Below are 26,050 nucleotides of genomic sequence, written 5' to 3' on the forward strand. Positions count from 1 at the left end.
ATCAGGTCTCTCGACAGCAAACTGTGGCCAAAGTTCCGTGGGATCCACTTTCTTTGTGTTCCCTGTTCCTTTTGTGACTGTCATTCAGACACTTGGCACCTATAGCTTGGTAAGAGGCATGACTTAGACCTGGCAGGGTGGCCTGACTATAGGTATTGACAGTAAATTTCCCATTGCCAACCTGAAACCTCCACGAAAATACCCCCGTGTTTTTCCCTTAGAGTCAGAACAGATTGCCCAGCAGGCCCAGTGTCAGCCGTACGGTAAGCAGTAGTTCTGGGTGCAGATACTCAGCACTTGGCCTTGGGAGGCTTCCAATCCCACAGTGACTGTCTGCCACACCCTCTGGCACATTGCCCCAGACATGTTCAGGGACTGCTGGTGTCCAGGGCTGAGGACAGCTTGAGGAATGGATGAAACTGGGCTCCCTAAAGAGGGAGGCAGGAAAGAGTTAATAATGGGGTGACCAAGGTGGTCAGGGAAGGAGAAACTTGTAGAATGCAGTATAAGGCCAGATAGAAGACCAGGAAAAGAGGTCTGACGGTATAAGGTAAGGAACAGCCTGTCTCCTAGTGAGCCTGCAGGAGGCAAAGGAAAACCCCAAGACAGACCACGAGCTGGACCCTCTGTAGTGTCCAGGGTGCAAGCACAGGCATGTGGTGTGTGGAATAACAAGGCCTTGAGAGTCAGGAGGGAGCACCTGACACCTCTTCAGCATATGGCTGACAGGTGAGCAGGCTCCTCTGAGGGGAAGGGGAGTGGGGCTGTAAAGGTGAAGATGCAGCTAAGGAGTGTAGACCTCAGACCTTTTTCCTTCCATCACTGCCAGAAAAAATCCTGTGCCCCAAAGCACTGGAGCACCCCAAGTGCTGTCCTGCCAGACACTGCTGATCTTAGAATCCTAACTGCCCTTTGGGCCTCTGGTCTATACTTAAACACTACACCCTGTAGCCTGCTGAGGCTGAATGTGTCTGTGTTCAAAGTGTCACATTGCCACAGTTCAGCCTGGTGTTCCCAAGCTGGAGATTACATGTAGGAGGCCAGGAGAGGAGTGTGTGGTCCAGCAATACATGTAGCAAGAACTATGGCTTGCTGTCCCAGCGCCACAAAGCTGGTTGGATTGGTGGTAAGTTAGACACAGTTGAAAAGATGCATGGGAAGCTGAGAAGCCAGGTAAAGAAAGAAACCCAGTGGTTGGAAGATGGGAATGTGGCTTTGGAGGTGGTTGGGAGGATGTGCCTTTTGCCCCATACTGAGGTAACTGAGGCAGTTACCAGGGGAGCCCAGCATCCTCAGAGGGCCTCAGGGCTGCTCTCACTTTACACCTGTGAAGGATAGAACTTGGTGGTAAGCACATGCATATAGGAGGCCCTGGCTCCCACTGAGGTCCTGAGATGTTACCATAACAACTGCAGCCTCCAACTTGGAATCTCTAAATGGAGTGGTAATCACTGGCTGCCACATGGTGGGAATGCCCCTTGTTGTAGCCTATGAATTGGGAACCTGACCAGTAGAGTTCTGTGACTGGCTCGCATTCCTAGAGTCCCTAGAATGGCATGGACTTGGTCCACACAGGCAGAAGCATGCAGACCTAGCGAGGGGGGTGACCAGGTCACAGGCTCGGGCCTCTCCAGTCCCTTTGAAGGAAGTACCAGCCAGACACTGCTCATCCTTCTCCCGGAATCCCCCAGGGGTCCTGCCACCAAGTGCTCAATTTTATTACGATGGGGGTCAGGGTATGGGTGGGTTGGTTGCAGGGAAATTGGTGAGCCCATCCACGAGTGGGAAAGATAGCCCAGTTCTTGTCTGTGCCACACCCAGGTAGCACAGAGCAATGCTGTCCTGTGGGGTGTTTCAGTTGTCTTTTGGAGATGACCTCACGCCTGTGTGTATCAATGTTACAGCTGCCTCAGGGGGCCTAGCATCGGAAACCTCATCTCACACAAGCTCTGCCAAACCTTCCCCACCCTTCCTTGTTACCACTGGAGGGCGGTCGCCAGTGCACACCTGTCAGGTTTTCTAGGCCCCTTCTGTACATGAGCTGGTGGTGTATAACTATTTCCTCTAAAGTGAAACATTCTCTCCTCCCTCCAAGGAAGGAGGTTTATAAGACTCAGTTCTGAGATTCTCAGGCCCTTGGCCAGAGTTACAAAAGCAGTAACAATTACTGGGGAGAGGACGCTCTCCAGTGGACTGCCACAAGCTGGGCCAGGAGCTCCAGGGACACAGCTCCTGGGAGAGATCCCCAGGACTGGCCTTGGAGCCATGTATGCTCCCGAGAGTTACCCCAATAAAGTCACTGATTAACTAAGCTAGACTTGCTCTTTTTTGGGGTGGGGGGTGTCCTATCTGGAGTGTGTGTTCATGTCTCCCCAGGAAGACACAACATAGGGAATAGGACATGGAAGAACCACAGCACCTTTATCTGCCCATGTGATGCTCTGGGCACCCCCACACCCATGATGGGGGCACTGTGCATCTGAGCCTGTGGTTTCTTCTCAGTGCCCAAATGACTACTCAGATAGCTTGAACTGTTTTCTTCAATTTCCTTTAGGTGTCATTTTTTAAAAAGAATTATTTATTTTATGTATATGAATACACTGTAGCTGTCTTCAGACACACCAGAAGAAGGCATCGAATCCCATTACAGATGGTTGTGAGCCGCCATGTGGTTGCTGGGAATTGAACTCAGGACCTCTGGAAGAGCAGTCAGGGTTCTAACCACTGAGCCATCTCTCTGGCCCCTTTAGGAGTCATTTTAAATTGTACCATCCACATTGGCTAAGCCATGAGGCCTCCATGAAAGTTGTCCCAGTCTCCAAGTAAACAAGCAGCTTTCTTTGAGCTACAGGAGTCACACAGAAAGGACATGTAACCCAGAGGCAACCCCTGAGGTTTCATGGATAACCTGCATATTCCCAGAACAAGCCTGGGGAACTGTAGCTCCTTGCAGCAGCTAGTCCAGACCAGTAGTCAAGGGTACTCATCCCCTTAGACATGTCCCAGGTCAGCTGGCCAGTCACAGGAAAGACTGAGGCCATCCGATGTCTCTCCAGTGGCTGTCCACACATCTTTTGCATCATGGGAGAAAACTAGTGCTGGAAATGGTGGTGGGCAGTCTGTGCTCAGTGCTGATTCTGAGTTGCTGTATTCAACTGTGGTTCTTTCCATCTTGTTTTCCTTTGTAGCCCAGGCTACCCTGGAACTATGTCCTGTCTCTGTCTCCCGAGTGTGTAGGACTGCCTGCGTCCATCCCCTGCTGCCATACGTTCTTCCTGGATATCCCCTTGAGTCAGGGACACAAGCCCTCCTCAACTCTGCATTCCAAGGGGCTGCAGTCAAGTAGTTGGAGGATCCTTTCCTGTTCCTGTCAGACCCTGAACTCCCAGAGCTGCCCCGAGGCCTGCCCATGTTCCTCTAGCAGACAGAGCAGCCTTGAGAGTCGTCTGCTTGCTTACTGTGGTAACTTAGTCTAAGTGTTGGATGTAGAGCTGTGAGCTCTACCAGAGATGCCCAGCAGCTCTGGCTACTGCGTTGGACCTGGAAGGTTCACAGGAATCACGTCCTTGGCATTGTGGCATGGCCACCTGAATAGATTTCTTTGGACTTTGGTATTCCCACTTTCCCTAATGCATAACCACTCTGTGAGACAGCCACTGCTGGTCAGCACCTACTCAGCCCGTGCTGCTAGCCTGTAGGACAGGTGACCTTGGCGCCCCTGTCCCTGGAAGATTTAGTGTGCTGGCTGGTTGGTTATTTTGTTTGTCAACTTGACACTTTCATTTGAGAAGGATTCTTAAACTGAGAAGATGCCTTTATAAAGCAAGTCTGCCTGACACATTCTTGATTAGTGATTGGTTCAGGTGGGACCCCTGGGCAGGTGGTCCTAAGCTGAGCAAGCCATGGGGAGCAAGCCGATAAACAGCATCCCTCTTGGCCTCTGCCTCAGTTGCTGCCTCTGGGTTCCTGCCCTGACTTCCCTCCATGACAGATTTTGACATGAGAATTATAAGATGAAATAAACCCTTTCCTCCCCACGCTGCTTTTGGTCCTGGTTTTATCCAAGCAAAGGAAACTCTAAGACAATTAGGATCACAGGTCGTGTGGAGCTCTGGCCCCTGGGGATAAGCTAGACAGGCTGCATCTGGATTCAGCACTGGATGCTGAGGGTTGTCAGATGCCCTGAGATTATCCAGAGACAACTCACAGCACAGAGTGCAGTGCCCAGGGCTGTGCCAAAGGACCATGCATGTCTCTGCTTCCCAGGAGTGAATGGGGTTCACAGAGGTGCTCCCCACCTGTGTCTGCCAAAAAGCCACAGAACTCCCTCTGCACAAAAGAACTGTTTGCACAAAGAGAAAATATCCCTCTGGGGCTCTTTAGAAATGCTTGATTCTCAACTAGGTATAACTTCATGCGGAACCCCACGGTGGCAGACAGCGAGCTGGCATCAGTGACACCGTTAAAGTTGAACTTGCTGTGTGCTTGTGTCTTGCACAAACAAGGCGTAGAACCACCAACTCCACCGGCTTTGGGAAAGGCATGTTGCTGCAGGGTCTGCCAGGCCCGCCTCTGCTGTGAGGCCTCAGCCTGCAACCCCACCCCATCCCCCATAGGTGTTCAGCAGTTGCCTGAGGACTGGGGAAGTCTCAGCAGCTTGGCAGACGAGCTCTCCTAACACTTTGTTGGCTCCAGAAGGTCAGCAAGCCATAATGGCCTTCAGGGAAGCTTATGAACAAGGCAGGAAGGTAATGTCTGGGCAGGATAGATAGACGGAAGGGGCAGATAGCTCACCGGGTAGACTGGTGGAGTGTACTGGAAAGATTTCTCAGCTCTGCGTAAGGGATATGTAACCCCAAGTGAAGGGGACACCATGGACTATGGGGACAGTGTGTGGCTAACAGTATCAAGCTGAGCTTACTTCCATCACTAGGAACCGAAGGCAGGAGGTTCACAAGTTTGAAGTGAGCCTGGGCCTCACATCAAGATAATCCTGTCACCAACGACAGACAGACAGACAGACAAAGGGCCAAATATTGTGGCACATGTCTTTAATCCTAGCACTTGAGAGGCAAGTGGGTCTCTGTGAAGGCAGCCATTACTACACAGGATCATATAGTAAGACCCTGTTCCCCCCAAAAAATAAAATAAAAATGGGATGTAATGGGCTGTTTCAGCCAGGTGTCATGGAACACGTGTGTGGTCCTGAGTCGGAAGCTGCCATGCACTTCAGTAGAAAGTAAATAATGTCAGAGACCTGCTTTCATGGTCCATCCCTGCAGGGAGGGGTCCTGGGGAAGCCACACGCCCAAACTCTGCTGCATCCTGGGCACTGGCCACGGCCATCTTTTTTGTGGCCTACGGTTGCCCTGTGATGTCCAATCAGGGATGACAGAGTCCAGAGTCACAGCCAGTATTTACAAAGTATACCAGCCTTCATTTAAATACCCACCTCCACTACATGCAGACAAAGGGGGCCTGGCTGCGCCTACCAATCACAATGTTCCTCACAGTGACAGGCATCTCTGGGGCTTCCACATGGACCTGAGGAAGTCCAGATAGTAGATGGACACATTAGGAACTTTCACTCAAATGGGAAAATCTGGCCTGTAGGAGTGCTTGTGGGGCATGTACCCAGGGCACAGCCCAGAGGTCCTGCATTCAGTGTTTGCAAACAGACTACTGCAGAATTGGGTTGTTTTTCTTCACCCGTCATTGTTGCTGGATAATAGACTGATGGGTATAACAGCTGTCTGTTCACTGGCCAGGGCTCTAAAAGGAGTTTGGCCATGGGACTTGTATCTGCCACAAAGCAGTTGCATGACTGCGGTATCTACTCTCCCTCCTTAACCTCCAGCTTCACGTCTGTATCTGGCCCATTCATTGGCAGGGCCCTCAGTATAAACCATGCCTTTCTCTCTCCGTGAAAGTTAGAAATTGTCTTAGGAGAGTTACATTTCTTACATGGGGTCTCTAAGAGCAAATCTAACAGGCCAGGAGTAACCCAGCACTCTCTAAGATATGTGTACTCAGGACAGCCTCAGCTATGTATGAAACTGCTGTGCAGAGACACCATGGCCAAGGCAACAAGAAAGCATTGAACTGGGGGCCCATTTACAGTTTCATTGTCTTAGTTCATTAGCATGGCAGGGAGCATGGTGCTGGAACAGTAGCTGAGAGTTATATCCTAACACACACACACACACACACACACACACACACACACACACACACACACACGAGAAAGAGAGAGAGAGAGAGAGCACAGAGAGAGACTGGATCTGGTGTGGCCTTTTGAAACCTTAATGCCTATCCCCAGTGACACACTTTTTCCAACAAGACCGCACCTCCTAATCCTAGTAAACCTTTCAAATGGTTCCACTTCCTCATGACAAGTGTTCAGATCTATAAGCCTACAGGGAGCATTCTAAGTCAAACCACCACCTTCCAGTCCCTGGCCCCATAGGCTTCTAGCAGTATCAATGCAGAAATGCATTCAGTCCAATTTCAAAAGCCTCTGTGGTGTGTCACAGTCTCAACACTGTTTAAAAGTCCACAGCCTATTCCGAGACTCGCTGCAGTCTGTAAGCCACTGTGAAAATCAAACTAAAAAAGCAGATCACATACTTACAACATACACTGGCACAGAATATACATGACCATTCCAAAAGGGGTCATAGAACATATTGGAACAAAACAAGGCTAAAACCCAGGGCAAACTCCAAATTCTGCATCTCCATGTTCTGATGTCAAAGTAGTCTTCGATCTCTCTCTCTCTCTCCCCCTGTTAACCACTTCCTTTTGCAGGTGTCCCACAACTAACCTCTCTAATGACTTGGGGTCTCTGACACAATCCAGGCATCACCTTCACAACCTCACTAAAAGACCTCTCTTGGCCTTCATGCCTGGACACCCCTGAAACATGCCTGACCTCAGTGGCCTTCCTTAGTCACAGAGAGATATTTTACCTCTTTCTTGTATCCTTGATTCTATAGCCAGAACCATGTGGCCAAACCTGCCAAGTTCCGTGGCTTGATAGGGCCAGCAGTTGGTTTCCTTGTGCACTTCCATGTGTAAACACTTTGCATTGCTGATGGCTTCCTTCACTGCTTAAGTTCTCCTTTAATTCCTTCCCACAGGCTGGTGAGGTCTGGACAAGAAGTCACCACTCCCTTTATCCCAATCGGCATCAGACTTTTCCTTAAACTTTTATGTCTTGGAGCTCAACACTTGGCTCCAACAAAACATTTCCTGATACCCCTTTCTCCTCAAATTTCTTTTTTTGTCTGTACTTTTGTCCTTTTTACTTTAACCTGTCCATCTTACTCCTCTTCATTGTAGAGCTGCACACGAGTGATTACAAAAAAAGCCATAGATGTAGTCAAAACTAAACTACCTTGAAATCTCCTCTTCCAAAGCCATGAATTCAAAACTCTAATTTGGCCTCAGGCAGATTTGTAGGGAAAAAGCAAACAGCAGCCACAGTCTTTGCCAATCCCATAACTGGTCTCCAGGCCACTCACTAAAGCTCTTCCCTTCTGAAACTTCTTGAGCTGGGCCATCATGATTTACATTGTTCTCAGCACCACTGTCTTCCAGGTTCCTACTAGAATGGTCCCAGAAGCTCACTCGTTGTTCATCTGCTTTCCTAATCCAGAGTCTCAAAGCCTACATTGTGCCAACAAGCAGTACAGACAGGCCTGTTCCAGCAATACCCTGCTCCCCTGTATCAACTTCTGCCCTAGTCACTGCTCCGTTTCTTTGGAGAGACACCATAACCAAGGCAACTCTCACATAAGAAAGCATTTAACTGGGGGCGTGTTTACATTTTTCACATTATCATCATAGCAGTAAGCGTGGTGCTGGAGCAGTAGCTGAGAACTACATCTTGAGAGGCAAAGACAGACAGACAGACATACAGATACTGGACTTGGCATGGGCTTTTGAAACTTCAAAGCCCACCCTTAGTGACACACTCCTTCCAACAACACCAGACTTTCTAATCCTTCCAGACCTTTCAAATGGTGCCACTCCATGGTGACCAGGCATTCAAATGGCCTATTGGGACCATTCTTATTGAAACCACACAATACTGTCTCAAAAAAAAAAAAAAAAAAAAATCAAACAAACAAACAAAAAGGTTGGGCTGGATGTGGTAGCTCATGCCTATAATCCCAACACAAAGAATAGTGAAGTAGAAAGTTTGCCTTCAAGTTCAAGGCCAACTTGATCTATACAGAAAGTTTCAGACCAGCCAAGTTACATTGTGAGACCTTATCTTATAAAGAGAGAGAGAGGAGAGAGGGGGAGAGAGAGAGAGAGAGAGAGAGATCTTAGCTTGCAGACATAGCTCATTGGTAAAGCTGGTTCATTGTGCCCAGGGCCCCAACTTCCATCATAGCTCCATGAAAAACGGAAAAGTACAAGTTGGCCAGTCACGGTGGTGCACACCTTTAATCCCAGCATTCAGGGAGCAAAGGCAGGCAGATCTCTGTGAGTTTGAGGCCAGCCTAGTCTACATAGCGACTTCCAGACCAACCAGGTTTACAAAGAAAGCCCTTGTCTAAAACAAGCAAGCAAGCAAACAAAAAAACAAAAACTGCCTAAGTCATGTTTGTTTCCTGTAATGTTTTCTGAGGTTGAGGCTGAGGCAGTAGGATCTCAAGTTTGAAGCTAACTGGCCTGCGTAGTAACAGCTACTGAGAGCAGAGGCTTTTGCTTGGGTACTTTGAGTGCTGCTTGCTTGGCAGGTTTTTCTAAGTGCAGGATCAGACTTGGAGCCCCAACATGGCAGACACCAGGGTACTTGGCTCCAGCCGCACACTGTGCATGTGCTTCTACTCCGAGATTCACAGCACTCCGCTGAGTTAGCCCGTGGCTGGATAGAGGGCTGTCAGTCATGCAGTCTCCTAACCCAGGGCGTTTACTGAATGACTATCTGGCATGGTATGAATGAATGAGATGCCGCCCGTAGTCTAGGCATGAACTACTTGGTCCCCTTACCTATCTTATCTATCCTCAGTGTTGAACAAAGGCCTTACTCCTAGCCCCTTCCAGTAGCTTGTCCTTCGGTCTCTTCAGGACCTGAGATATTGAAAGGCTGGCACTTGGTTAATCCTTGCCCAGCATTCATGAGGCTCTGAGTTTGATCCTTTGCGCAACAACAACATCATCAACAAATAATAATAATATCCCAAACACACTGTGAGCCTCAAAATGAACGGCTTGGTTCATTTTCTGTTGCTATAACAAAATAGTAGAAACAAAACAGGTTGTATAGGGACTGGAGAGATGGCTCAGCAGTTAAGAGCACTGGCTGCTATTCCAGAGGACCCAGGCTCACTTCCTAGCACCCACATGGCAGCTCACAACTGCCTGTAACTCCTGTTCCAAGGGATCTGACGTATATACAGTCATACCCTCATACAGATACATATACAGTCAAAACAGCAATGTACATAAAATTTTAAATTATTTTAAAAATAAAAGACAGCTTATATAGAAAAGAGGCTGGCAAATCCAAGATTGTGTAGCTGCATCTAGCTGGTCTTGTGTGACTTCAAGCCGTGGCACAGGGTAGATGGATGCAGCCATGGGCCACAGCAGAGCGCACTGCAGCCTCCCCTCCCTGCCGCTCCCACCCCTGCAAAGAACAGGAATCTTCCAGCACAGGAGCTGCCCATCCGGCAGGATGCCTGTCAGTTTGATCTTATAGCAGGAGAGGAGGAAAGGGAGAGGAATCGTCCTCTGTCACCAGCCAGTGTGTGTGTGTGAGTGTGTGTATGTGTGTGTGTGAGAGAGAGAGAGAGAGAGAGAGAGAGAGAGAGAGAGTGTGTGTGTGTGTGTGAGAGAGAGTGTGTGTGTGTGTGTGTGTGTGTGTGAGAGAGAGAGAGAGAGAGAGAGAGTGTGTGTGTGTGTATGAGAGAGAGAGAGAGAGAGAGAGGCACTCATGTTGGTTTAAGAACAGACACACACACCTGCTCTCTTCTCATCTTATGTTCTGAGCAGCAGAGAGCAGAGTCTTTCCCTGAACCCTGAGCTCATATGTTCAGCCAAGCTGACCAGCCAGTGTCCCCGGCTCATCCTGTCTCTAGGTCACTGGAGCTGGGGTCCAGGCCTGTGCTGCTTCTTTCTGCTTGGCCTCTGGAGCTCAAATTCTGTCTGTGCAGTGAGCACTTTATAGACTGAGCCATTGCCCCAGTTTTGACAAGGCTTTAACAAAAGTTCCATTTCCCAATCAAATCCTCCCGCCCTGCCGTGGCTGGCCTTTCCCACGCCTGCGGCACTTGGCACAAGCTGATCCTCACCATGGCTTTGCCCTTTCTGCGTGGCATGTAAGTGCAGTCCTGCAGCCAAGCGCCACCCAGGCCTGGCTCCTTGACTCAGCCCCATGGCTGGAGCCTCCTGGAATCACCTTCATCAGCACTTGCTCCTATTTCAAGGCTGAGTTGTTCTTCCTCAGTCACCACGCCGCTACCATGGACACCTGGATTGGACAGGGCCCGCTCTGACTCTTGAGCACACATCTGTATGTCTGTCCCCCCTCTTTGTATAATACTTGCTCTAAGTCTCACCTGCCATGCAACTTGCCAGCTGTCCCCAGTCTACTGCCTGGTTCCAGCCTGATGCGAACCTGATGTGTGAGGATCCTGGTTCCCTACACCCATCCCCTACCCATTCCTCCATCCTGCAGACCACAGAGGCCACGATAACCGAACGTTAGCTTTCTCCTCATGGACACAGGTGGCTCCTCAGAGCAGAGGCTGTGACTCCCAACACTGTCATTGTGTGAAGGCCCCATGCTCTACACTTTTGCCATCTCCTTACTAGGGCAGACTGGGCCCATCTAGAACAAGGGGTGTCACTACTGTGTCCCTGCGTCCCTGCATTAGCTATGATGCTCAGTGCTGCAGGAGGGACTGAGAACTAGATAGCACCGTGCCTCAAGTGGCCAGGTGCTGTGTGTGGATGAGAGCTTTGCCTGCTTGTATGTTTAAACACAACTCGTGTATCTGGTATCCCAGAGGTCAAAACCAACCCTGGGATTGGAATTACAGATGGTTGTGAGGCACCATGTGGGTGTTGGGATCCTCTGAGAGAGGACCCAGTGTTCCTAACCACTGAGCAATCCTCTGATTGCCTCTTCTTCCTGGCATCACCTAGTTCTTGTCTAATCACTGGCCTGTTTGCTCAAAAAGCTGCACAATTCATCAGTTCTGTCTTCCAAGTCCCCGTCCCTGTGAGGGCTGGGAGGTACTCCATTGCGTGGGTGAACCACATTTAGCTTATTTATCTACCTCCCAGAGGCCATGGGAGTTGGTTCTGTTTCTTGGTGCTTGTGAATGATGCAGCTCTGGACACGGCCATGCACATGCATGGTGGGACCCCTCTCTCAACAGTTTTGAGGGTGTCCCAAGCTTCTCTGTGTACTCCTGCACCTGAAATACAGGACAGCTGCGACCCCTGAGCTCCTGCATCCCCCGTTACTTCTAGCCCACGCTGGCCTCACACTTGTGTCTACCCCACCTCAGCCATTTGGAATACAGCTGTGAGCCACCACAGCTGGCTTGTTGGCTTTGCTTTTGTTTTTGCAGAACTGAGCATTGAACTGACCTGGGTGCTGTCGCTCGGGTATTAGGCATGGGCCATATCTGAGCTTCACTCTCAGCTGCTTCACTTCATTGCTAATTTTTGTTTGTTTGTTTGTTTTTCAGAATATCAGTCTTGGGGCTGTAGGGATGGCTCAGCACTTAAGAACACTGGCTGTTTTTCCAGAGGTCCTGAGTTCAATTCCCAGCAACCACATGGTGGCTCACAACCATCTGTAATGGGATCCAATGCCCTCTTCTGGTGTGTCTGAGGACAGCTACAGTGTGCTCACATAAAATAAATAAGCAAATATTAAGAAGAAGAAGGAAGAGGAGGAGGAGGGGGGAGGAGAAGAAGGAGGAAGAGGAGAAGGAGGAGGAGAAGAAGGAGGAGGAGAAGAAGGAAGAGGAGGAGGAGGAGGAGGAGGAGGAGGAGGAGGAGGAGAAGAAGAAGAAGCAGAAGAAGAAGAAGAAAAAGAAGAAGAAGAAGAAGAAGAAGAAGAAGAAGAAGAAGAAGAAGAGAATTATAGTGTTAAACTGGATGGTGGTGTCACACACCTTTAACCCCACACTCGGAAGGCAGAGGCACTCTGAGTTCAAGGCTAACCTGGTCTACAGAGCGAGTTCCAGGGCTACACGGAGAAACTTCTCTCATAAACCAAACCAACCAAACAAGAATAGCCAACCTTGTGTGTGAGATAGTGTCTCATTGTAGCTTAGCCCAGGCTTTCTGTTAGTGCATGCCAGCCTTCGGCAATTGGGAGACTGCCTTCCAGATAATTAGTCTGGACAGAGGCAAGACACTTCTAGACTAGGGATCAGTGCTGGAGGGAAACCCAGCACCAAGAACCAGGGGACAGTTCTCAGGGACAGCCTGAGACTGAGCAGATGTTAGGCCATAGGCAGGAGCCAGAGGCCATCCTGACCCAGAACCTGGTTCTGTGGAGGCCAGCAGCCTGTAATAGGAGCAGCACTGTGCTTGGCCTCTGGGTAGAAGCCCTTTGATAGCTTCTTGGGCCAGGAGAGATACAACCAGTTCCAGTAAGGTGGGCTCTGACTGTGAAGACTCACACCCTGAGGATGGAGCCTTCACCACAGGAGTCCAGGAGGACCAGAGGCTGACAGGACAGGAACAGCAGGGTGGGAATCTATGCTCCCAAGTGCACCAGGCTGTTTCTCAGCTGTACAGGAAAGGGCTCTATTGCACCCCCTCAGAGCAGAGTCAGGGCCTCTCATCTCAGGAGCCTGGGATGCTTGTGAGGATAACACAAGAGGAACTGTGTCGTGGGGGGATCTAAGAGTTTATTTCATTATTATTATAAAAGCTAGGTGTGGAAGGCAGAGTGCTACCATGAGCCAGAGCCAGACAGGCAAGAAGAGCAGGGAATATGGGGTATGTTTGGGGAGAGGCCAAAGGTACAAGTCTGCGTCATGTCCTAGACAGGAACACTGTGGGGCTGAGTCCTGATGGGGTCTGCAGAGAAGGTTCTGGGCTGGCCCAAAGTCCAGGGATGGAGCGGGGGTGGCAGAAGAGAATGGAATGAGAACCTAAAGTGGCAAATGAAAACTGATAAAGGATGTTGCAGTGCCATCCCCCACAATTAAGAGGACAGCTTAATTCCTGCTGTGAGAGCTTACTGTCCCCTCCCCCTTCTGAGCTGCTGTTAGCACAATACCTTTGCCTCTGCTGTTTCCCCACACACAGACCTGGCAGCGGTAAGCAGACACGGAGTCTCCAGACTTCATCTGAGGAGCCCATCTGGTTTGAAGTAATACAACAAGCAGGAAGGGGAACCCAATCAAAGGCTTGATGTGTGGTTAGGGAAAGGCAAAGAACGTGAGACTCACTGCCAGAGGAGGAAGGTCCCATCTGCCTACAGGGCCAGGAGCCCAGTCTCTACTTGCTCTGGGCTAGACCCACAGAAGGATGTGAGGTGGCTGGAGAGATGCAGGAAGAGTGGCAAGGTGAAGTGAACTCCTTTGTCAAACCTGGCTGGGACCTCAAGAAACACTCACAGGAGAGAAAACATAAAACATGAGAGTTCCAGTGCCGGAGTCTACATGAACCACACTTAAACAGATCCAGTGCCCGGAGTCTACATGAACCACACTTACACAGATCCAGCATCAGCACAGCACATGGGGAACTAAGGCACACAAGCCTGTCCTGCCACCACTGGCCTCCTGCCTGCCAGTGCCACACTGGCCCTGCTCCCTCTCATCCCCACTTTGATCTGTAGCTCACCTCATCCTCCACACTCATCACAGAAACCCCACACTCCTGACTTGCCCCAATGGGGCTAGAGTTTGGAGTTGCAGACCAGCGGGGTCTCTGCCTGTCAGCACCACTCTAGGCTTCCCCTCAGCAGTTTCCCCTGGTCCTCTGCATGCCGAAGGTTTCCCTTGCCCTTAGGAAAGGCGGCCATTACAGAGCAAGCACCCCTGGAGTTCCTGGGCTGCCTGAGGCTCTGCCCATTGTCTTATCTCCCCTAGCCAGGTCTAGCTCTCCAGTTGGGTGTTTATTATATTTCTGAAGAGTTTTGAGTCATGGATTAGAGCTTAGACTATCTGTACTATCTGGGAATCCCTGGGAACATTTTAGGGGAGAGCCCAACAGCCAAGAAGACGCAGGTAAAATAAGGCACTCTGTCCCCAAAAGGACATCACAGCATCCTACAGCAGGGCAGGGCAGGCTGTGGCTCCCGAGGAAGTTCCACTACTTCCTTAGGTGAAATGAAAAGACTGTCTCTCTTAATCACTCAAGTCAGCTCTAAACTAGTTACCAGCATTGGTTTACAGCAGGAAACTTTACGCCTTTCGTGGGGGAGGTCTTCGTAGTTCTGACTGTCCTAGAACTCTGTAGACCAGGCTAGCCTAGGGTTGGAGGTGTGCCTACTGCTCTAGTCTGGCGGCTGAAAGTGCAAGGTGAAGGTTAGTCGGTCTGGGTTGGTTGTCTGTGCTTTAAGGTGCAAGAGCCTCATTCTGAGTCTTCCTATGGTAGAGAGTGAGGAGTCCCTTTTAAACCTGTTTAATTTTTATTTTATATCTTTGCGTGTTTCGCTTTTCACCATGTGTGTGCAGTGCCTGTGAAGACCAGAAGGCATCTGTTGTAGCTCCAGAAATTGGAGTTGCAAGTGGTTGAGAACCACCATGGTGTGATGAAAGCTGGACCGCAGTCCTCAAGAAGAGCAGCAGTGTTCTTAACCACTGAGCCATCTCTCCAGCGCCTGTGTCTTTTAATCCTTCTTAGGAGGTAGGTACGTGTTCCTACCCACACCAGCATCACCCCCAGCCCTCACTGCCACATTCTGAAGGTTCTACCTCCAAATACCATCAACTTTGGGAATGCAAAGTTTGAGCTGAGAATGTACACATCCAGAAAACATGGCAGGGCGTGGTGGCACACTCCTTGAATCCTACCCACTTGAGGCAGAGGAAAACAGGCAGATCTCTGTGAGTTTAAGGCCAGTCTGATCTACATAGTGAGTTTTAGGACAGCCAGTGTGTGTGTGTGTGTGTGTGAGAGAGAGAGAGAGAGAGAGAGAGAGAGAGAGAGAGAGAGAGGGAGGGAGGGAGGGAGGGAGGGAGAACAAAGAAAAACAGATTGGCCATCACAGGAAAGCCAGTTCTTATAAGGCAGTGAAGGGCTGTTTGGAGGCAGCTGCCCATAGGGAGGTCAGCGCCATGGCATCAGCCACAGCAGTGCCAAGCAGACACACAACAAACAGTAAAGGAGAGAAGCTGGGACAGCAGTGTGCCCCTGCCCAGCCTTCTGTCTATAGGTGTTCTCAGGTTCATCCCTGGGACAGAGGGGAGAAGCCCTGGGCTTTGAGAGTCGTGGTGGAGAATATTCCCTTCTCTGTTGCGTCTGGCCAACATTCAGTGCCAGAGCACCTAGCACTAGGAGTCACACCATATATACATCATAAAATGTACATCCTTTCACGTGGCTAGCAGTGGCCCCGGTCTCCTTGTGAACACACTAGCTGTATAGGAGCAAAGTTATTTGCAAGGTCAATGAATTGCATACTTAGAGGTCTCTGCTCTGTGTGTGTGTGTGTGTGTGTGTGTGTGAGTGAGTGTTACACCTCTGCTTTCAAAAACCGGGTGCTGCGGCAGCTCATTTCAGCTTTGAATAACACAAACATGGAGGTTTTAATGAAACAGCTCTGCCCCATATCCTGTCATGTTGAAAGAATTGGAAATGGCTGCATCCCGGGAGGGAGAGGGGCTGTCTGCAGCTGACCATTGCCCTCTGCAGGACAAACCCCAGGCTACCACTCCAGTAGACTGGAGTCACTGGCTTCTCAGGGACTAAAGTATGGAGGTCTGTGGAGCAGGTGGCCTTGTGCAGAGCCCACTGTCACCTGTAGAAAGGAGCCTGCACTGAAGGTAGGTTAGGGGCAGGAGTTGAGAATGAATGTTCATAGCTGGACCCAGGGAGTGTCCCTACAGCTTTGTCCCCTCTGGTCATATGGACTAGATGCTCTTGGAAGGAAGGGGTGACCACCCAACCTAGGACAAGTCAGACACGTTGGGCTGACTTGGGGTTGACATGTGGAAGTGCTTGAGGAAGACATGTCTCTGAGGGCAACATGTGCCATGAAACACTGAAACGGAAGGCCAGGGATACAGCCCGACATTTCCCATTTATTTGAGGCATAAGCCAGCCTTAACTCTGGCTGGCCTTCGTTTGGCCCTTCCTGCTGGGGCTCAGGAAGGGAGGGATCAAAGGGTTCCTTTGGCCACTTCGATAGTGTTGAGTTAACGGAGACAGGTCACCCAGCCACCTGGCCTGGGAAAAAAATGCTTCACACGGGAGTTTCAAGATGACTCATGACCACTGTCATTGTGCGCCCCCCCCCCATCATTCTGTGGGGACATTCAATGAATAAAGTCAATAAACAGGGGGAAACACAGTTCTGGGCTGGTGCCAGACCAGGGCAACGCCGGCTACTTTCCGAATGCCATCCGAGGCCGATGGACAGTGTCCTGTCCCTAACATCACTCCTGGCTTTCACCGGAAAACGTATGGTCTAGTCCCGTAAACAGGTTCAGACCCAAATCCTGAAGCAGCAGCTGCAGGTGTGGAGAGCTGAAGTGAAATCCGGTGCCTGCCCTGAGAAAACTGCGCGCCCAGCCGGTAGTGGACTGGAGGGGCTGCTGGAAGAAGGCAGGAGGGGAGGGACGGTTAAAGCTGAGGAGACCCTTGCTCCATGCCCACACCAGTGACCGGGGCTGAGAAGACTAAGTCCCTCTGCCCCAAAGACGCCCAGCCCAATCGAATTAGATGCAAAAGAATAGCCACACTAGCAGTTTCCAAAAGAGGCGAAACCGTTTATGAAACCGGTGCCGTATCTACAGTATCTACAGATATCTACACGTCGTATCTACACCGCCTGCAGGCGGGGCTCACTCGAGTCGTCTACACTGCAATTGCCGGCCGGGCCGGAGGCGACACGGTCTCGCGGAGAACAATAAATACCACTTCCTTCCGCCTCGGACGGGGAGCTTTGGCACTGGCGGGCGGGAGGCCCTCATGGCTCCCCAGATGGGGAACGCGTCCTTGGGTGGCCCTTGGGGCCGGCGCGCGGGCGCACTATCTGGGGCAGTAGTCGTAGGCACCGGGCGGCGCGGCCGCCGACGAGTACACGTTGGCTGCTGCGGCAGCGGCGGCGGCGGCGGCCGGGTTCACCGCCGGGTGGTGGTGGTGGTGGTGCGGGTGCGCGTGCGGGTGGTAGCCGTGGCCGCGCAGGCCTGGCAGCGGGTAGGGCGCCGGCCGGCTCTTGGCCCCGAGGTAGTGGTCGTAGGCGGCGGCCGGATACTTGTAGGGATGGTGGTGCAGCGGCTCGGACGCGCCCGGCGCCTCCAGGCGGAGATCCGCGTGTGGGGGACTGTGGCGGCCTCCGGATCCGCCGGGTAGCGGGACGAGGCCACCAGGCCCAGGCAGTGAGGGGCTCAGCACTCGCGCCAGCAGCTGCGGCGGGTGCGTGGCGTCGCCGAGCGCTGCGGGTCCGGAGTCGCGGTCGAACTCGCGCCGGGCTTCCGCCGCGTCTGCGGGGAGAGCCGGGGGTGAGCGCGGGGCAGGGACGGTCAGGGCGCACCTGCCGAGCCATAGCCCCCACCTCCACCCCCGGCCCGCGCCGTCCGGGGCGCGGCGGGAGAGGCGGAGGGCGAGAGAGCAAGTGCGGGCTTGCCCGCCTGTCGCCTCCTTGTGAAACTGCTGAAGCCGTGACGCCCGGGGGTGCGGGCGAGGCCGGGTGCGGCGGCAGACCCGAGCGCGCGCCGGCTTCGGCCGGGATCCCACGACCCCAGGTCCTACCTTTGTCCGCCCCGTTGGGCTGCGTCGGGGAAGCCACGGGATTTCGAGAGCGAGCAAAGGCACTCACAAGCGGCAGCGCTCCGGGCCGGTGGTTCCGGGGCCTGAGGAAGGGGAGTGGGTCACATCACCAAAGCATCCAGACCAAGCACCCTGGCCCTTGCCTTTTCTTCTGAGGACACTCACCAGTCCTCCGGGTCGCAGTCCCTGAAGCCTTTGGCGAAGGGGTTGCTGGCAATCTTAAGCTGAGTGATCTGCGGGGAAGCTGGTGTAAGCTAACCGCTCTCGCCACCCGCCCTCGGCAGCGGCGGCAGGGGATGGTAATTAGGCTTTCTGCGCTATCTGGAAGAGAAGGGGCCCACAAGTGCCCACGCCCCAGCACGACGCGCCTTCTCTCTCATCAGACCTACCGTTCCCTCCCCAAATAAGTGAAGAAGACTCACATCCCTGACTGGGATGGGACTGCGGTCACCTCCGCCCTCCTCAGCTCCCCAGCACAAAGAGGGCAACTGAGCTGCCCCTAGGAATCTGGGTAAACCTCAGATCAGGCCTCTGATGGGGAGTTTCCGGAATGGTTTGGAAAACAAACTTTCAGGCTGCAGTGACAGTTGCCGATACAGAGGTCAAGCTGATACAGGAGGCTGGGCGGGCCTGTGGAGGGGGAGGGCAGTGGGGTGCCTGTCCCGAGACCCCACCGCAGACCCTCACCCGGTGATTCTGGTAGGCAGTAACTGCAGTGAAGCGTGTCTCCTCAAACACAAACGTTTTGAAGTTCTCCTCTGCATACTTCTCACTGTCTTTTCGAGGGTCCACGTACACGACATGGAAGCGGGGCTGGTATCTGTGCATGGAGTTGAGGATAATCTAGAAGACAAGGAAGGTGGTCAGCTCCAGCCACGGGGCTGGAGGAGGATTCAGGCTGGAATCGTGAAGTCAGCAAAGTCTAAGTGAGCAGTGAATTTCCTTAGCCAATGTGGGCAAACCCCCGCCATTCTAAACTACATAGGGCCTTGCAGCCCGTTTAGGATCTCCAAGGAAAGATGTTTCTTAGACTGGCAAACCATGGGACTGTAGATCTTCCGGGCCCCGGGGATTGCTCCAGGCCTGGACAGAGTTCACCCGTCAGGAATCCCCTCCCCCAGGCTAGGATTCCAACCGGCTCTTGACCTTTTCTCACAAAAGGGATCTCCTTTCCAATTAAAGAGCCCCCCACCTGAGCTCAGAGTGGGGAAGGGAAGGAAGGTGATCTCAGACAGAGGCCATCCTGTCAGAAGCCCACCACCCAGCGCTGCCCAGTACTCTCTAGCGGGTGGGGACTCTGGAAGGGGCAGCTCAGAAATCACGAAGGGTTGCCTACATGGCCATTGTCATCCAGCAGGTTATTGGTCAGCTTCAGCTTGTCGAACGACACAATCTGCTTCATCCACTGTGCGCCCTTAGCCGGCGAGTCTGGGTGGTAGTGCACTCGGCCAGGTGTGGCTGGGTCGGCCTTGCCGGCCACCAGCCAGGAGGAGCTATGGAAAGCGTACCTAGGGGAACATCATGGCTCATGCTATGTAGGTGTAGGGTAAAGAAGAACCCCCCCCCCCCCCGCCCATGTGCAGATGGACCCTGGAAGAGCTTTGGAGCTGTTTGTGCTCTTGGTGAAATCAAGATTCTCGATCCACAGCAGCAAGAGGGGGGACTGTGGATAAACTAGAAAACTTCCTAAGGCCCAACACACAAAAGGTGAGGGAAACCTTGCTGCAGACAGAGAGGAAGCCACTCCCCCCTTCCATTTCGCTGCAAGCGGGTCTGCCTGCCCCAGGGCCTAGAAGAAGGTCGGAGACTTGATATGTCATCGCTAGCCGGTGGCTTTGGGCACAGGGCGGCCAATGTTCCCTATATTAATTACGCTTAATTGTCCAAGCAGCCCAGGCCCGCCCTGCACAATCTTTACCAGCCACCCCACCTTTCCGGCCCAGCTCTGGAACTGAAGGTTCTCTAGAGATGGGGGAAGGGGACAGGACAGCCACCAGAAGACACCAGGAAAGCGGCAGACCACAGGAGCCAAGGCATCTGAGCTGCCTGTTGCCTGAAGCTCAGGAGGTTCCTACAGGGAGTTTCTGAGGCAGCTCAAAATAAATAGGGTGGAATCTGGGTTAATCGGGACCGGACCGAGCTGGGTAAGAGCAGCCTGTGCAGCAGTCTGTACAGAAGGACCGAGTCAGGAGAGAGTTACTTGGTTTGGGTGGCATTTGAAGTCTGTCAGCAGGAGGGACTTTTCCTCTAGCACCCCATCCCCTGAACACAGCCTGTCTGGAGGTCCCAGGGGCAGGCTCACCGATAGCGCTTGTCATCCACAGGCACAAAGTCCATGAGTAGCATGTAGTCAGCCATGGGATCCATTCCAAAAAGCTTCACTTGGAAGGTGGGGAACATTCGTCTGGGGGTGATGGTAGGGAGGTCAGGTCACCTCAGTCAGGTAGGGGACACACAACTGCTCTCTAATTTCTCTGGCCTAGTAGCCCCTAGCCCAGCCCTTCCTTCCTTCGGGTCTCTCTTTAGCTGCTTCCTTGGCTCTCTAACCTCAAGTAGGCCCTTATCCAACCCTGGGCCAGGCAGCAACAGGTCAGGCCTCAGGCCCCTCTCTGAAACACAAAAATGGCTAACCAGGTGTGGAGCTGCAGACCCCCAAAGCCTCTTCTGTCTTCTTTGCTTACACAGACAGCCTTGCCCCAGGAATTCCGGAACTTTCTGGACCTTGCCTCAGCCAGCAGCAGGATACCTAAGATTTGGGTCCTGGAGCTTCTCCCCCTCTCAGAGCCTCCCTGGCTTCATCCAACAAAGTGAAAGAGTTCCCGGTTCCAACAAAGTGAAACCAGTGCTGTGGGGATCTCAAACATTCTCCCCCACTCACACTGACACCCCAGCACTCCAACCTTCAACTCTCAAGACCTGGCCAACAGTCTCCCAACAGGCAAATTCCTGCCCGCCCCCCAAGAATCTGTTTGCAAAAGACTCAGTATATGCTTTCCTGTTTCCTCCCTCTCCTCTAAACCCCTTCAGTGACAGTCAAAGCCCTTGTCTGCCCGGGAGCAGAAGGCCAAGCCGCTGTCTTCAGTAGGCTGTGTTGGTTCGTACGGACAGCTAACGAGTCTGGAGAAAATCCACAGAGCAGCAGCAAAGGACAGGCCTAGGTTCCCCAAGGAGGGCTGCACAGCAGGGAAACAGAAACCTCGAGAAGGCTCTGCAAACAGGCCCTGAGCCTCCTTGGCCACAAAGCTGGTGTGTACATTAGACACAACCCAGCACAGGCCTTTGTCTACTGGTCAAATCGGGAGCATCTGCAATTGTTCCTTTTCCCTCTCTGCCCTTAAAACAAATAACAAGGCGACTGGCACGAATACTCTGCCAGGTTTGTGACGAACTGGGCCCACAAGCGGCCAAAATTGAGGCCCAAGAAAACCAAGTCTTGAGTTCCCGGAAAATAAGCGCACTGGCTTTTAAGGGTCTTAACTCTCTCCTAAAATTATCCATACAACTAGGGAATGTTTGCTCTTGAGATGGCCGAACAGACCGAACGAAACCCACGCGGGAGTTTCCTAAGTGGCGGCTGCCTAACCACCATAGCCGGGCGCACTTTTGGGCCATAGATTTCCCTCGAAGAGTCCCAGGACTCGCGGTTGGTGCTCTGCGGATTGTCGCTGGAGCGGGTCAGCAGAGAGGCCAGAGGGACCCGCAGGTGGCCCGGCTGCACCTCCACCTCCACCCGCTTTCTAGCCCGGCTCCTGCGCATCCCTTGGACACGCAGTCTGAGGCACGGCACGCACGTGGGCAGGGGCGCAGGGAGGGGGCGCCTGACCTGCCTGCCTTGGTGACGATCATCTCGGTGCCCAGCTGATTGAACTCGTCCCACAGCGCCTTCATCTCCAGCTGCACGCTCACGCTGGCCACCTTCGGGTTCTTCTTCACCGGCGCCTTGGCCGCGGCGGCGCGGCCAGCCCCCGGACCCTCGGACTCCGCCGCCGAGCTGCTAGCCGTCCCCGGAGCGGGCGCGAAAGGGTAGGCGCGCGGCGGCGGCGGCGGGCCTGGGGCACCGGGGGCCGCGGCGCACGGGTCGTAGCGCGGTGGCGGCGGCTCGCGAGGGCCGAACGGGTCGGCGCCAGGCGACGGGGCTCCCAGGCCGCTCAGACTGCTGGCCGCGAAGGCTGCAACGTCGCAGAAGTGCGAGAGCTGCGTGAGCCACGGGCTGGACACGGCGGAGATCATGACCCGAAGGCCACCCGCCGCCGATCAGAGCGCCGTCCCGCGCGGCGGGCCGAGTGGCGGGCGCTGCGCCGCACGCGCCCGGGGCCGCACCGCCCCACCCCGCGGGCCGGCCCCGCGGAGCCGCCCCGCCCCGCCCCGCCCCGCCGAGACAATAGCCCGTGCCCCTCCCCCCGCCCCTCCCCCGCCGAGGCTTCGGGGGCCCGGGCCCCCGGACCGCTCCGACCGGCTCCGGGGGCTACGGGCCGGTGCGCGGCCCTCCCCGCCGCCAGCGCGCGCTGGCTTTTCTTCTGCGCCAGACGCTCCCCAAGTTCTTGCTTCTCTACCTTTTGTGTCCCTAGTTTCAACTTCTCACGTTTTCTCTCTTGCTACAGCTTCTTCTTAACTCCCTGCCTCTAGCTCTTCTTTCGGTGTCTCTCCACTCTCTGAATTTCATGCCTTCCCTTCCGTCTAACCTCTTCCTCTCATTTCTGTGTTCTCCATTCTTGAGTCTTTGCCCTTTCGATGTAAATGGAATCTGCAGGCTTTCTCTTGTTCTTTACTGAAGTTACATTTCTGTCTCAAGCTATCCTTTATTTTCTCTTTCGTTATCTTTATTTCCTTTGCGTGTATCGTTCTATTTTACCTTCATCATATTGTTGGTTTTCTCACTTTCTTTTCCTCTTGGCTGCTCTCGTTGCTTTGTATTTTTGTTTGTTTGTTTGTTTTTGTTCCCCGCCCCCTCCTTTTACCGCCTTCCTCGGCTCTTCTCTAACCACCTTTGCTTCTTCCAGCTCAAAGACTACCCTGTTGTCCTATCTCTAGAAGACGTAACTACTGAGCTAAGTCAGTCCCTGAGGTTGGAGTCCCAGTATGGTGGGTGGACTGACTTTGGGGAATGCCGCCCTTTCTTCCTGTCCAGAGTCCAGAGTCCCAGCTTCAAGGTTGGAACCCACCCGGCCTAGAGCTCCTTTCTACCCGCTGGGCCACTGGGCCTCACAGCAGGGGGCCGGCGGGCGGCCTGATGGTGTAGACGCGGACAGAAGGCTCACCTTCCATGTCCCTGGTGACTGTGCTGAAGTGCATCCCGGCTGGGGATCCTGGTAGCCGGCGAAGTTTCACCCGGTCCGAGGGCCTGGGGCCCCGGTGGGCGGTGCCCTCCGAGGCCTCGGCTGCAACAAGAGAGGCGATGCTGAACGCGCTGGCCCGGGCAGACAGCGGGCTCCGCGCGTCCATAGGCGCCCGGGCCTGACCGGCGCCGCCTCCGACTGCGTACGCCCAGCCACACCGCGCCCAGCCCAGCGTAGGGGGCCCGGGGGCGGGGGCCTGTGGTGCCATTCACAGCCGCCGGTCCAGGGCCCAAGGGATTATGGCGTCATGAGACCCCCCCATTTTCAGCCAATATTGGCCCGGGAGTTCGAACATTTGGAGCGCCCTGGAAATTCAGGGCCCTCCTGCCTTGTAAGCTCTCTGTCCCTTGTCTCTCCTCCCGGGGCCCTGTGTGACCAACGCCCCTTGAACATCCTGCAGCTTCTGCGGAGGTTGGGCGTCCCCTCTATTCGGCGAAGCCACCACCAGAGTTTACAGCCCCAAAGGAGAAGCTTCTATGTCTCGAGCACTCAGTCCCAGTCTGAGATGGCAGGGCACTGGCGAGGCACTGAGGGGCTGCCTGAGTCTAGCCATGCCCTTGGCCCCACCTGCCTCCACCTCCTCCCCGGCGGCCCCTGCACCTGGGTAAGAGAGCGGCTCCGGCTCTCGCACAGGCCACGGGCAGATAGCCCCAGGGCTGCGGAGTCCTTCGTCCCTCCGTGCCGCAGAGCTGGACCTCACCAGCAATTGCCCCTACAGGCCCCTTGGGTCAGCTTGCTTTCCTGGTGGGGAAGCGGGCCGTGGGACGCCGCCCAGGCCGCACAAGACCAGGAGCCCCAGCGTCACGCGCACCCCGCGCGCACCGCCCGCCTCTGGCCAGGACGCTTTTACATCCGGAGGGTGGGCAGTGCCCATTCCTCCGACCTCCCTGCGCACCAGCGGGGCGCAGGGAGGACCGGGGGCGGGGCCTGGCCGGCCGAGGGAGCTGAGGACACGTCGGAGAAATTCAGACCGCATGGTGGGGTGCTGTCCCCTCTCCACCCCGCAGCCAGCCTGCCCACAGGAAGGGCCTAGCTGCTCAGGTGCAGGACCAGGCCCTCAGCCTTCGGGCCTCAAGACATCACATCAGTGCCCCAATTCTTCTGTACCTTCTTTTCATCTACTATCTCGGGGCCTCTCTGGCCCGCTCAGTATGCCCATGCCCTTTGTGAACAGGATATGAAGCCCAGAACTTCCTTGATTCTGCTAAAGACTGGTAGACAAGGCCCGGTTTTCAAGGCCTTTCTGCCCAAGACTTTGTAGGCCTTCTGCTGAACTGACTTAGGATGTAGTGGGATGTATGTAGCCTCTCCTAGAGGTTGGACAGTCTCGGGGCCTCTGTCCCTGGGCTGTGGCAGCTACTAAGTGGAAGGGTCAAGGCCAGGAGTGCAGGGAGCGCGTATCTGGGACCTGTATGATATAGATTGGGACGCAGGACGGGTGGCGTGTGTAACTGGACTGATGCCTAGCCTGCCCCTGAAAGCTTAAGGACAGCAATGCTGAGAAAGGGAGGCTGTCAGGAGGTTGTTCCTTGGTCTCCAAGTGGCTGGCCATTCAGAGGACTGACCATGATAGTGACCTATGTCACCTGGAGCAGGCCTAAGAAGGGTAGTGTGGGGGTTAGGGGATCCACAGGTTCTTTCCCCCTTTCCTGAGCAGGGTTAGCTCACTGTCTCCAGAACCCTAGAGGTGACAGACAGCCTCCATAGGAGAGCTCAGTCTTGCGCAGGCGCATAAAGGCCTCAGTAGTGATACATAGATACAGTGGCGTCAGTGAAGAGTCCACAGAGCCTCTGTAAACGCAGTCCCATGTGAGGATGCGGGCGCAGAGCTTTCGCAGGTGACTTTGCATTATAGGGATCTACATCATTCCAGGAGTAGCTGAGGTCTTCCCCAGGATCTCCCCACCCACCCCAACCCCCGGGCTGGGTCCATCCTGGACCTCAGTGTGGCTAATACTGAGAAGTGAAAGTGAAAAACCTCTGGAACTCCTAGTTGCTCTGGGTCAGCCCTGGGGTCCGTCCTGATGCCCCAGCCATCACCTGTAGCGACACAGGAAGTCTTCCAATCTCCGTTAACCCCCTTCTGCTGTGGCTGCACTCGGAATCCACAGCTGGGTCAGCAAACACTTCACAGCAAACAACCCCCCCCCCCCCAGCAGAGACTGAGCACGTATGAGGGGCCCCACTAAGCATGTTCAGTGGGTGGCTAACCCACTCCACTCCCATCGGATAGGCACCCCTTTGGTCACGTTCATCCTTCCTTCTCAGCTCTCCCCTACGCTAGCCATTACAGTAGAAAATTGGAACCCCTAGGAAGACTAGCTTAAGAAACCCGAAACCCTGCTAGCGCGAGTCCACCCAAGCCTCCCGCCCGCTGTAGAGCAACCGCCTCTACGCACTACGGGACCCGGCACTTAGGACCGCCCTTTCCCTGGGCACAGCACCGAAACTGTGAGGTCGATGCCTGGTCTCCCAGTAACTGGCCTGCGCTCCTCTCCTCCCGACGCTGCCTCACGATCGGTTCTTGCCCGCAGCGCTAAGGATCGGACCCACTCGGTAGCCCTACACCCCACGCGCATAGGTTCAGAAGGGACACAGCGTCTTACCCGGGAAATGCTCCTCCCTCACCTGCACCGGCCGCGGCTCCCTTCCGCCTCACTCCCCCTGCCGGCGGCGCGTCCACCTTAGCGGTAAGGGGCGACTGCGAGCCCGTGGTTTGCGCTCACCGGTCGTTAGTTACACCTCTTAGTCCTGAGGGCTCAGTGCATGGTCAGGGCCTGGGCTGT

At 53.9% G+C, this 26,050-nt stretch overlaps 1 protein-coding gene across 3 annotated transcripts; it reads right to left on the reverse strand.

Moving 5' to 3' along the window:
* Nucleotides 1-16,904: 16,904 nt before the first annotated feature.
* On the reverse strand, nt 16,905-25,671 carry TBX1 (T-box transcription factor 1; the record flags this gene model as incomplete). 3 transcript variants are annotated; one of them, XM_080919470.1, is made up of 9 exons in its annotated part: nt 16,905-17,642; nt 17,911-18,011; nt 18,094-18,161; nt 18,616-18,771; nt 19,265-19,436; nt 20,231-20,332; nt 21,752-22,097; nt 23,187-23,306; nt 25,664-25,671. In XM_080919470.1, the coding sequence occupies 8 exons, from the start codon at nt 23,218-23,220 to the stop codon at nt 17,188-17,190; spliced, it is 1,434 nt and encodes a 477-aa protein (XP_080775596.1). In that variant the 3' UTR covers nt 16,905-17,187. The 3 variants fall into 3 exon arrangements, with proteins under 3 accessions (XP_080775596.1, XP_080775595.1, XP_080775594.1); XM_080919469.1 differs by lacking the exon at nt 25,664-25,671 and adding an exon at nt 23,865-23,972; XM_080919468.1 differs by lacking the exon at nt 25,664-25,671 and having other exon boundaries at nt 23,187-23,370.
* Between the last annotated feature and the right edge of the window lie 379 nt (nt 25,672-26,050).

Source organism: Micromys minutus (genome assembly GCF_963924665.1).
Source record: "Micromys minutus genome assembly, chromosome: 7".
Classification (NCBI taxonomy): Eukaryota; Metazoa; Chordata; class Mammalia; order Rodentia; family Muridae; genus Micromys; species Micromys minutus.